Source organism: Bombina bombina, chromosome 4, assembly GCF_027579735.1.
Source record: "Bombina bombina isolate aBomBom1 chromosome 4, aBomBom1.pri, whole genome shotgun sequence".
NCBI lineage: Eukaryota > Metazoa > Chordata > Amphibia > Anura > Bombinatoridae > Bombina > Bombina bombina.
Window position 1 is genome coordinate 634,636,205 of NC_069502.1, and position 13,166 is coordinate 634,649,370.

Consider the following 13,166-nt stretch of genomic DNA (forward strand, 5'->3'; position numbering starts at 1 on the left):
TAAAATTATCAAAAATAATTTTTTTTTACCTAATCCCTATGAAAATAACCCCCCCCCCAAAATAAAAACACCCACTAATCTAAAACACCCCCTAATGAGCCCTTTTTGTGTACCACTGCACAGATCCTTTCCTCCCCACATGTGAGAGCCTGTAAAACATTGTTTCTGCCTCTCACATTTTGTGTTTCCCTGAGTTTATATGTATAGCTTTTAACAACTTCCTCTTTTCTCTCTTGTGCACCTATTAACCACCTTGTGTCACTGAGTTTTTTTGTGTCGATGAACCTTATCTATGCCAATAATTAATAATATCACATTTGGAGTTAAATCCGACAGGTGACAGGCTATTCAGTCTATGTATCCAATAAATCTCTTGTCTGCATAGTATCTGAAAATTATCACCACCCCTCGGTGGTTTGGTAATTTGTTCAATAGCCTGCCACCTGAAGTAATTCACACTACCACCATGGACCTCCAAGAAATGCCTAGATAATGCTGACACTGCTCTATCATTAGTGATATATGAGAGATGCTCCTATATACGTGTACCCACCTCTCTGGTGGTTCTACCAACAAATTGCCTAGAACAATGTACACATTCAACTAAGTAAATAATGAATTTATTTATACACTTAACACAGCCCCTAGTCTCAAAAGTCTCAGACGAGGTAGTAGACCTAAAAGATGTAGACACATTCATATGGTTACATGACCGACAGTTCCTCTTGCCACATCTAAACGTCCCTTTAAAATGAAGCCAAGAGCTCCTGGAACCATCCTTCTTAAGTAAACTGGGAGACAATAGATTACCTAGGGACAGGTTCTTCCTATATACAAAACCACAACCCCCCTCTATTGTATTACGCAATTGTTTGTCGCCCATAAGAATAGGTAAGTTCTTTCTGATGATAGAGCACACCTGATTATATTGGTTAGAATAAGCAGTAATGCATAGTGGTTTCTGCTTCCCTTCAGAAAAAGAACTCTGATCCTTTCTTGCTTTAGGAATAAACAATGCACTCCTATCCAACTTTTTAACCTCATGAAAAGCTCTTTCCACCATTTTTTTGGGTATCCCCTATTTTGGAGACGTCTAGTAAGGTCCCTACTTTCACTAAGGAATTCACTATCCATGGTACAATTGCACTTTATCCGCATAAATTGCCCTTTCGCAAACCCTTTAAAAACATGTTGAGAATGATTACTGTGGGCATGCAAAAGGGCATTGCCAGCAATGGGTTTCCTATACAAAGTAGAGAATACCTTTTTCTTAGAGGTGTCTGCAGATAGAGTTACATCTAGATAGTGTATGTGATTTTTGTTCCACTCGAAGGTAAACTGGAGTCCACATTGATTGTCATTAAGATAATTCACAAACTCCTGGGCTTCAACAAAGCCACCAGACCATATGATCAACAGATCATCTATAAATCTTATATACTTAACGAGGTGGCTGGAAAAGACATTGCTACCTCCAAAGACGTGGAACCGCTCCCACCACCCCATAAAGAGTTTGGCGTAGGATGGGGCGAACTTTGCCCCCATCGCGGTTCCACACCTCTGGAGGTAGAAAATGTCTGAGAACATGAAAAAATTATTTTCAAGGAGAAATTTAACTGCCCTGGTGACATAATTCTTGTAGGACATAGGAAGATCAGTGTATAAATCCAGAAAAAAAGGTAATAGCTTGCAAGCCCAAAACATGGGGGATTGAGGAATACAGAGAGACGACATCAATCATCACCCAACTGTATTCCTCTTCCCATACTGTCTTCTCTAATTTGGTTAAAGTATGTTAGGTATCCCTAATATAGCTGGGCAATCTCTGAACCAGAGGTTGAAAAAACTGATCGACCAGTTTGGAAAGTGGCTCCAACATTGAGCCAATGCCTGCCACAATAGGCCTACCTTTAGCCTCTCTCAGGCTTTTGTGGATCTTTGGAAAATGGTGGAAGATGGCCATCACGGGGTTATCCACCAAAAGGCAATCAAAGGTCTGCCTATCCATGATGCCCATCTCCAAACCATCATCCAAAATGTCTTGTAATAATTACCTGTATTCATTAGTAGGGTCACTTCTCAAAGGTAAATAGGTCTTGAGATCTTGAAGTTGTCTATGAGCTTCATGAATATACATAGTTCTGTCCAAGACAATCACACTACCACCTTTATCAGACGGACAAATTACTATGTGTTGGTTGTTCTGCAAACTCAGAATAGCCTCTCTTTTCTTCCTTAACAGGTTAGAGGCACATCCAGAATCAGATTTTGAGAGAGCAGTGAGATCCTCTACCACTCTCTTATGAAACACCTCTAGACTCTTGCCTCTAATCTGTAAAGGATACAAATTTGATTTAGACCTCAATCTACATGGAGCAATTTCATTATTCACTTGGCCCAAATCAGTCTCCACCTGGATGGCCAGATCTTCTAAATCATTGAGGGCACAGATATCAGCAAAAGATGCAAGGTCAAAATCATCCCCAGGCACAATTCTACTTAAAGTTGTATTAGTAGAAATCTGAGAATCTTCATTAGAGAAAAATTTCCTCAGGGTAAGGTCCCTCACTAGTTTGTTAACATCCAAAATAGTTTGGAACAAATCAAAGTTCCGGGAGGGAACAAAACCTAACCCATAACTGAGTAATTTTCTCTCCAAATCTGAAATCTGGTATGTGGATAGATTAATGACCATATTATCCTTCACTGGTACTTGTTCTCCTGATTGCCCCTTGTATGATATCTCTGTCTTAGATTGGCTCCTTGTGAATTGCCCCCTCCCCTGGATTGTACGGGGGCCCTGTGAAAAACCTGGGGGCAAGTATCCACAACGGTGGACGGTTTGCTAAAGGAAACATTTTCCTCTGTGTAATGAGATCTGGTCCAAATCTGTTGTCTATTTTGTTTAGGTATTGCCCCAGGTGTCTTGTGTTCCTTAAGGATACCCTTAGGTTGAGTACTGGTAATTTCACTTATACCTGCATTCTGAATAGAAGGGAGTACATCTTCCCCCTCTGAGCTGGATAAGCCATCAGTATCAAAGCCAGAAACAAATCTATCTTTGTCAGTAAAGTCTAATTCTTTTTTAGAGGTGTCAGTCTGTTGCTGCTGCTTGGAACCCTTCTTAAAATGTTTAGCATTTTTCTTGTTAGTATTACTTAATTTACCATTACTAGAGACTTGGTTAACCATATTCACACCCTGTGGTTTAGACCAGGATCTCCCGCCTTGACGGCGGCGCCAGATGTAAACTGCACCATTGGTATAATCCTTTTGGCCTGATTCCACCTTTCAATAAAATGAATATCTTTGATGTCATAAGTAGGGAATTTATTAATTTGCAGGCCCCTAAGAACCATCTTTAAATTTAAATATTTAGTAAGTATCCATTTATACCACTTAAGCTTTTGTTCTTTAATGTGAAATACTTTAAATACTTTATTTTAATACATTTTACATGTGTTAGGGTTATAATAAAAATATAACCAAACATTTTACTTCAGGTCTCCAGTCGCACTAAATTTTTTAGTGCTGTTATGTGTTGCACTCAAGCAAAACACATAACTCACGGCTTTATTTGAGTGAATTTTAGAGTGGTTAAGTTATCTATTGAAAGTATAGAGTGTTCAAAAAAGATGTTCACCGTGCTAAACATTCTCTGGTAATTCTGTTTTACCATAGACTTGCAATATCAGAATGTGCACTATTCATTGCACGGGCCTGCAATATTGATAGTGCACTCTGTTATCAATAGATATCCACTTGTAATTTAGGCCTTTGTGTATTGCTATAATTGCAGATACACAAAGTCACAGCCATTGAAGGGATATCTTTCCATATATCCTATCTTAGAGCACAGGGCCTTAATACGTTTCTTCTACCCAATACTAGCTGCTTCTTACTCCCACTTCACTTTTCTGCTTTAATTACTACATGGCTCATCTCCCCTCTTATTTTTTTCCTTTTGCATCTTTATCTTGCCTTTTTAGTAAAGGAGCAACCTCAACTCCGGCACTAATAATGTGTTACATTTATATTATCTTCCCATTACCCTACAGCAGCCATAACTAATGATGAAACTGAGCCATAGGTTCCTCATACTCTAGTGTAGTATTATCTTAGTTACATTACTACTATTGTGGTTCAATTATTCTTGTTGTTGTAACTTTACTCCCATTTGTGGGGCAGCTCATACATAAAACTGTACAGCATGTTAGACCTTTTTTATATGACATTTTAGTGGAGGAATTTATTGGGCGACATGTAGAGCACCTGTTGAGTTGTTGCTATTCTTTTGGAACTGCAAATTTGCTTTTTGTAAAATCATGACAATGTGACTTCATACGACACTTAATATGTCTCTAAGCATTGTTATACTTTAATTGTATCTCTACGTTTAATATATTTCTACTTTTTGTCTGAATTTTTTTTATAATAAAACATTTGAAATAAAAAAAGAAGTGTATTAACTACACTTACACAACAGGATATATTCTTATCCTTAAAACTTATTTTTGCAAAGATCACCATTGAAGTTTTTGGGATATAAATATTTTGACAAGCTTTTCTAAAAGACTGGACTAAATACATGCAAAGAAACCAGCGAGAAACTGTATTCAAAGTGTTAATGTTTTCTTTATGTCCTAATATTGCTGACCACTATGACATTTTTTTTCCTGTGTGTTAATACATCAAACCCACTTGTTTGTAGATTTACAAATGGATGTTTCTCTGCACTGAAAATGGCAGATAGTATGAAACCTAGATATAAAGAATAAGAGAGGGTGAATATAACTTATAAACAGCTGAATTGTGTCTGTGTATATATATATATATATATATATATATATATGTATATATATAAATATATAATATGTCAAAGAACCAGCACTCTCTGTATATATAGTATATATATTTGGCATTGTTGCTGTTATGAGCAGATATTCTATTTTAAAGGGACATTGAACCCACATTTTTTCTTTTGTGATTCAGATAGAGCATGCAATTTTAAGCAACTTTCTAATTTACTCCTATTATCAAATTATCTTCATTCTCTTGGTATCTTTATTTGAAATGCAAGAATGTAAGTTTAGATGCCGGCCCATTTTTGGTGAACACACTGTGTTGTTCTTGCTGATTGGTGGATAAATTCACCCACCAATAAACATATGCTTTCCATGGTTCTGAACCCAAAAAATTGCTTAGATGCCTTCTTTTTTAAATAAAGAAAGCAAGAGAACAAAGAAAAATTGATAATAGGAGTAAATTAGAAAGTTGCTTAAATTTGCATGCTCTATCTGAATCACAAAAGAAAACATTTGGGTTCAGTGTCCCTTTAATGATATTAGCCGGAGCAATATTATAAACATGGCTGTTCTTTGTATTCATTTTAGTTAAAATGTATCTTGCCGATATCATATTAAATGATCTGTAAATATTTTGGGCCAGATTACGAGTGGAGCACAAACAGTTACGCGCGAGCAATAAGGGGTTTATCACAGATGTTTGAGCGAGTCTGGTTTTCTACTCGTATTACAAGTTGAATGTAAACACGATCGCTTGAGCGCAATGATGCTTTACGATAGAATGGTTAACACGTCCTTAGAGCTCTGGTTAACTGTTTCGCGAAACAAAAATTTGTCACAAAACACATCAATAATACATTACAAAGTACAGTTACACTCATAATAACACTATATGATAAAAATTATTTGTTTTAAAAAAGGGAGATTTCAGGTGTTAGGAAGAAAAAAAGGCAGGCAAAGAGTTTTTACATAAAGATACATACATATACATGTCTAAAGATGTGTGTGTATATATATATATATATATATATATATATGTGTGTGTGTGTGTGTGTATTTACAGACATATATACACGGTATAAATACATATGTATACATATATAGACATATATAATAGATGTGCCTTGGAGCCTTTGCAGTTAAGAAGTTGAAATCATGTAAAAACATATTTATACAATATTCATTCTTAATAAAGGTTTTAACTATGTATTTACTGTAAATATTTCACATGCCTATGTTCTCCACATAGCAGAATATGTTCTAAGTATTTCTTAATAGATATTCCAATATATATCTATATTTATCTGTACCTATATATAATCATGTATAGGTATAAATATAAATTTTACCAAAAAAATCATATATATATATATAAATATATATACAGTATATATATATATATATATATATATATATATAGAGAGAGAGAGAGAGAGAGAGAGAGAGAGAGACGTATTTATGAATAAATAGAACATATTCTGCTATGCAAAGAACATTGGAATGTGAAATATTCATATTTTCATGTCGGGTTAGCGCACTTAAGAATATGCATTCGTGTTTGCACGCAAGTAGGGTGTTGGGGTTTTTACAACTTTTTCTTTGCTCCATTGACTTCTACGGGGAAATATGTTATAGCACACGCGATATTCAAAGTTTGCCTTTTACGTTTGTCAGGTTAGTGCGCAAGCGAAAAAAGGTTACTTTCAACTCATAAGACGAGCACCACCCGACGCGTGCTAAAAGCTTATAGTACTCCTATCGCAGTTAACGCTTGAGCGGGAGAGTTAAAAACGATATACTTATACTCTGGCACTTTTTGTTTTCAGAAATATGACTTAATTAACATCTGTTTGTAAACATGCGCATTGCTTTATATGTCAACGTTTCCATTTGTTTACAGGAAGAGTGTATTCAACATGCCAGAGAGGATGAAGAAAAGCGAAAAGAGATTACAAACCATTTCCAAACAACACTGAATGATATTCAAGGTCAGATTACGCAACAGAGCGAGAGAAATGCCAAGCTGTGCAATGAAAACACAGAGTTGGCAGAGAAATTAAAGACCATTGTTGACCAATATGAAGTCAGAGAGGAGGTGAGATGGAACAGCTGTTATAGCTATCAATCTTTCTTAGGCACATGAGTGCAAACAAAATGCCAGCTTGGTATTACTAGAGCAGAATATAGACTGTTGCCTTGATTTAACCAGATGTAAACGGCTTAACGGACTCTGCTTGTGCCAAAACCTTCTCTATCAAACAGACAGGGAACATATGAAGAAAGATCACTTTTTATGTGCATGCACATTTATATGTATCTTTAAGGACACTATAATGCGGAAATTACATGTTATTATTGACTTAAAGGGACATGACACCAAAAAAATGTTTCTTTCATGATTCGGATAGATCATACAATTTTAAACAACTTTCAAATATACTTTTATTATTAAATTTGCTTCATTCTCTTGGTATCATTTGTTGAAGGATCAGTAATGCACTACTGGGAGCCAGCTGAAAACTAATGACAAGAGACGTATATGTGCAGCCACCAATCAGCAGCTTCTGAGCCTACCTAGGTATTCTTTTCAACAAAGGATAAGAAGAGTACAAAACAAATTAGATCATATTAAAAATGTTGGTTTCATGTCCATTTAAGCTTACTAGTTTCTATTGCTGTTTACTGTGTTCACTATAATGGAGATATGTGTCATTACCACCAGTCTACACAAATTAGACCAGCAATGGCATCTAGGCATATGTGTTTACCCCCTCAAAAAAGAATAAACTTGTAGGTAAATACACATATTAACACATAAATGTGTATTTATACAATCATATACATATATATTTATATTTGCTGCCATCGCTGCGTTACTTACCCCCTTCGCTGTGCTTAGGTTCTGATGCCCTCTTTGACGGCATCAGAATGAGGCTCCCATTGTAAGCGCAATGCTTCCTAGGCATTAGCGTGCTCTGGTATTACTCAGTAGAACGCTAATATGGCTTGGGCGGAAGCAATATTTAGCTCTCCACTTGTAATCTGGCCCTTAGTGCGCAACTTTTAATCTGGCCTGTAGAGTTGCAGGGTCAGTAGTGCTAAAATGATGTGCTCTAACAAATTAGAGCAAGTCAATTTTTGCACTACAATGGCCCTTAAGAAAAAAAATATTTCAATGAAAACATCTGCTCTGCCCCAAGTTTACATTCTTTATGTGAAATATAAAACGGAATAGAATATGACAGAAATTTGACAGATTTAGAGCTAAAACTCTGTAATACATTATTGAGAAATACATTGTGTTTTTGCAGCACCTGGATAAGGTATTTAAACAGAGAGAAATTCAGCAGAAGTTAGTGGATGCCCGGCTGGAGCAGGCCCAGGAACAGATGAAAGAAGCTCAGGAGAAACATAACAGAGAAAAGGACTTTGTGAGTATGAATATGAAAAGAACAGGGTGGGTATGCTGTTGTCAATAGAAAATAATTGAAGCAATTATAATATAAGCGGTGATTCAGTGGAGTGCAAATTTGAGATTCAATAGAGTAGGAGCTTTATAATGTTAATAGCATAATGTATAATATTATAATATTTGTGTTCCACTGTGCAATTTCTGTAAACTAATCTCAGTTGTTTTTTCTGCATATTTTGTTCTTTCCACATGATTCGATACATTTAAGCTATATACAGACAATAATATAAACAATCTCAAATGCATACATTTTGCAAATTGTTGAGATGACTCAGTTGGTTAAAATAAAACTTTTCGGTATCTGTTCAAACACTGTGGTTGCAGGCTCTATTCCCAACACTTAGGAAAATGCCATATAAATACAGGTAGAAAACCTTGTATCCAAACTGCTTGGGATTGGAAAAGGTTTGGATTTCAGAACAGTTTGAGTTTTGGAATATTTACATCTGTAAAATGGGAAAGTTTGGAGAGGGGATGGAACCAAGTGTAAACAGTCCAGTTTTTTGGCTTCCTGTCCCTTTAAAGATTGTCCCTTTAAAGGTAGGGATAGGAAGCCAAAAAAGATTGCCCCTTTATAGTTTATGAATATTGTGTGCAGTGCAGTACTCCCACCACAGAGATTACCATGCTGCTGCACCATCTGCTTGCTCTATGTTTGCTCCCCCCTGCTGGGGTGCCCCAAGGTGGCTACCTAGACAGCCTTATGCAAGCACCGGCCCTGGAAACAACTTTGCAATATATTATTATTGTTTATTTTGACCCCTTTTCATGTAATTTAGCTCTGGAAATTTAGCAATTTCTCATCTCAGAACTTGAAATGCACCCTGTTGACTTCTCACAGCTAACTCTGCTACATATCTGTCCCTAAGTTGCTTCATCAGATAACAACTCCAAAACTTTACATTTTATATTAACTTTATGAGAGTGGCCCCTCCAAATAAGGCAAATTGTGTGCGGATGTATTTAAAAGATAAGACTTGGCTGATATGTTATTTTAACATAAACGTCCTGTAATTACAAGTTGTTTACTGTCAATTTAAACAAAATACAAAATACAATTTCTCAGTCATTTTTTTCAGAGAAGCATAACACTTCATTTTCACCAAGGGAAAGGATGCTTAAAAACATAAAGAAAACATCACAAATGTATATTAAAGGGCCACTGTAAGTAAATATTTTCTATGCCTGTTACTAACTAACTACCCCAAATACGCTTTTATCAATAGCATTTCATTAACATATCTCTACCGTATATAAGAAATCTTGTCTGCAAATTTAATTGTTTTCCAAACACACTCCGTGGGTATCCTTTGCTCTGTACCAATCCGTTTACAATACCTAGGTTTCAAAATGGCGCTTTAAACTCAAAGTTATTGGTTTAAGTATTTTGAACATGCAGTGCTGAAAATAGTGGGCAGGATAACGTGACATCATCGGCGAATAAAAGATATAACTTTTAGAACGTTATGAAACTTCATTTTGGAGAAAATATAGGTCAGTAGGTTTTAATTAATGTTTATTAACTTTAATATGTTAGTTGTTTAGCTTAAAAATTATAACAGAAAGTAATCCTTTAACCTCTTAAGGACATATGATGGAATTTTTCCGTCATAAAACAATTGAGCAAACTGAAAGCTGTGTCCTTAAAGGGTTAATGTTCAATCAATTGTATCTTAAATTAGGTCAATATTTGTCAAAGCAAAATTACATATTATGCCAATTTTCTTTCAGCAAGATTACAAGTAGCGCGCTATGAGTTTTCCATGCACAATGTGGTGTTTTCGCAATTAATTTCCATTGCGCAGGTATTACAAGTCTTGAAAAATTGCGATTGCGCACATGCATTCGCCTTTTAAGCAACAATCCTTTCCGCACTCGAAGAGCTGTAGTTAATGCTTTTCTGCAACACTTCAAAAATACATTACAAAGTACACTTACACTCATATTAACACTGTCTAATAAAAATTATTAAAAAAAAATATTGCACACTAAAGTTATAAGGGTTCAAGATACGAGATCTCGGGTGTTAGAAAAAACTGTCTGACTGTTCAAAGTCTTATCTGGGTCAAATTTTTCTAGAGTTAAAAACATTTTATTCCACTCGAAAAATTATGTAAAAGAAGTTAAACAACTATATACAAACATCTTTATTAAGATTATACATGATTTAATTGTATTCATCCACTAAATATTATTTAAACTAAATATTGTCTTTGCATAATTATTGCAGCTGGCCAGTTCTGCAAATCAATACAAGACAATATGTATATATAAGAACATTTACAGCATATAATTTACCATCAATAATTCTGTGTAATTTCAGTGGAAAACACATTAAACCTTATACACACAACAGTTCAAAATACATTTACCTTCCACTACACATTTTGCACTATTGCTCTGACAATAATCATACAACAGAGACAATGTATATTAGAGTACATTACAAGAAATTTTGATAATGTGTTAAGAATCCAGAGTATACATTTAGTCCAGAATTTAATGAGTTGAAGTACATTATCACTTTCATTTTAAAGGTTTTTCTTTCCATGGGGAGAATCTTGATTTTGAGGTTTTAGATGGAGTGGTCAGGTTGGGTGAAATGATGACCAATAGGGGTACAGTATCTTGTTTCACAGTGATATTTTGATTGAGTGTCTGTGTAAGTTCATCCGAAGGTGCAGTTTTTGGCTAGTTTCTCCAATATAGCATCCCACTTCACATGCAGTGCAATGTATCATGTATACCACATTTGCAGATATACATGAATATGCCCCTTTAATGTTATAGGATTTACTCTTGTGATTAGCTGTGCTGCTTTCACAAATGTGTTAACATAGTTTACAAAGACCTTTGTAGCTCCTGGTTCCATTCTGTGTGTTCATTCTCTCAAGGGGTAGGTTCCTGTGGACCAGTATCTGTTTTAGGTTAGGTGGTTGTCTGAATGTTAGGATAGGGGGATGTGGAAAGATTTTTTTAAATGTGGGATCCTCTATGAGTAGTGGCTGTAAGTCTTTTTTATGATTTTTCGTATCCCTTAAGAGAAGGGTTGTATTTGTCTATTAATGGGATATGTGATATATTTTTATTCTCCCTGCATTGTAGTAGGTGTTCATGTGGAGTATTGAGGGCAGAGTTAATATTTTTATTTATAACCCTTGTTTTGTAAAGCTTTTTCTCTGAATGATTGGGACAGTGTGATGAGGTGTTTATCACACTCCTTGGTATCTGAGCAAATTCTGTGATATCTGGTAGCCTGACTGTAGATTATGGATTTTTTATGTGATTGGGGTGGGAGCTGTGGCTGTGGAGGCAGTTGCATCTATCTTTTGGTTTCCTGTATACAGATGAGTACAGTTTGTCATTTGTGATGGATATTGTTGTATCCAAGAAGCTGATACAGTCTTTGGAAAAGTTCATTTTAAGTTTGATTGAGGCATGAAATCGATTAAATTATTTATGAAAATGTTCTAGTTTTTTTGTGGCTAGGAATCTCTGTTCTAAGTCAGCCATGAAGAGGTTTGCATACTGTGGTGCCATTTTGGTGCCCATGGCTGTTCCCATAGTTTGTAGATAGATGGAATTATTGACTGTAGAAGCACTGTATGTCTGGTTAGGGCTGTCCAAGGAAAGAAAATTTAAGCAGGCATCAATACCATCTTTATGTGGAATATTGCTGTACAGGGATTCCACATCCATTGTCACAAGTATGGTAGTATCCTCTGGCAATTATGTTACCTGGCTGATTCTGTTAAGTGGTGTCTTTTATAAAGCTAGTGGTGTTAATAACTAAGGGCTTGAGAATATTCTTCACTAGGCCTGTTATTTGCTCAGTCAGAGCAAATATTCCTGTTATTATTGGTCTCCCTGGGTTCCCTGGTTTGTGGATTTTTGGGAGCATGTAAAGTGTTCCAATGCTAGGGTTAGAGGGCACCAGTTTGTCCAGTTTATGTTGTGTGTGTTTAGGGAATGTTTTTATTAGTTTTCTAAGTTGAAGAGTGTATTCCTGGGTGGGGTCCTTTTCCAGTTTCTTGTAATAAGTTTGATCTGATAATTGTCTATTTCCCTCTGTGATGTAGTCCTGTGTATTCATGCTCACCACTGCTCCTCCCTTGTCCGCAGGCTTAAAGGTAATATTTTCATTATTTATTAAGTTTTTTATAGCGTTTTTTTCTAAATGTAAGAGGTTATACTTTTTTTTTTCTGCTTTGTGTTAAGCAGGGATGCAGTTCTCAACCGGAAGCTTTCAATATAGCTGTCCTATTTTGTGTTATGTCCTGGTGCAGGTGTAACATTTGTATTCTTTTTACTTCCCTTGTAGTCCTCCATAGTGCTGGTATTTTCTTTGTCATAGAAAAATTCCTTTATCCACAATCTCCTGAAGAATTCTTCTAAGTCTGAGTACAGTTGTATGTGGTCTAGATTTTTACTTGAACAGAATGATAATCCTTTAGACAGTACTGATATCTCTGGTCCTGACAGGTGGTAGTTTGAAAGGTTCACAATCCCTAAGTTTTCTGCATAGTTTTCTATATATTTCCCCTGTCTGTTCTCCTACACTGGACACTGTCTGCCTCTGTTACCTAAGCCCCCCTCATGATTTTTACGACACCTCCTCCTCTCCCTGCACTCAGACCTCTAACACTTTCTGTCCTTTTTAGACATTCTGTGTTTCAAGATATAATCTGTAAATTCCATTGAATTGGTCAGTATTGCTTCAGACTTGAAAAAGGAAGGAACACTTCCAAAAGCTTGTCAACTTATAAATGTATAGTTAGTCCAATAAAAAGGTATCATTGCTCAATGCAATACTCTTGTTTTTTTTTGTTATCTAAATCACTGGACTAGCACGGCTACTCCAATCAACGTGACTATATATCTATATATAT

The 13,166-nt window shown here is 35.7% G+C and overlaps 1 protein-coding gene across 1 annotated transcript in view; it reads left to right on the forward strand.

The window, feature by feature from the left end:
• Nucleotides 1-13,166, forward strand: part of TXLNB (taxilin beta) — a 203,551-nt gene that overhangs the window by 104,317 nt on the left and 86,068 nt on the right. Inside the window, exons 5-6 of the mRNA XM_053710659.1 lie at nt 6,706-6,900; nt 8,117-8,236. Of these exons, the coding sequence (XP_053566634.1) occupies nt 6,706-6,900; nt 8,117-8,236 (315 nt within the window). The remainder of the gene's footprint in view (nt 1-6,705; nt 6,901-8,116; nt 8,237-13,166) is intronic.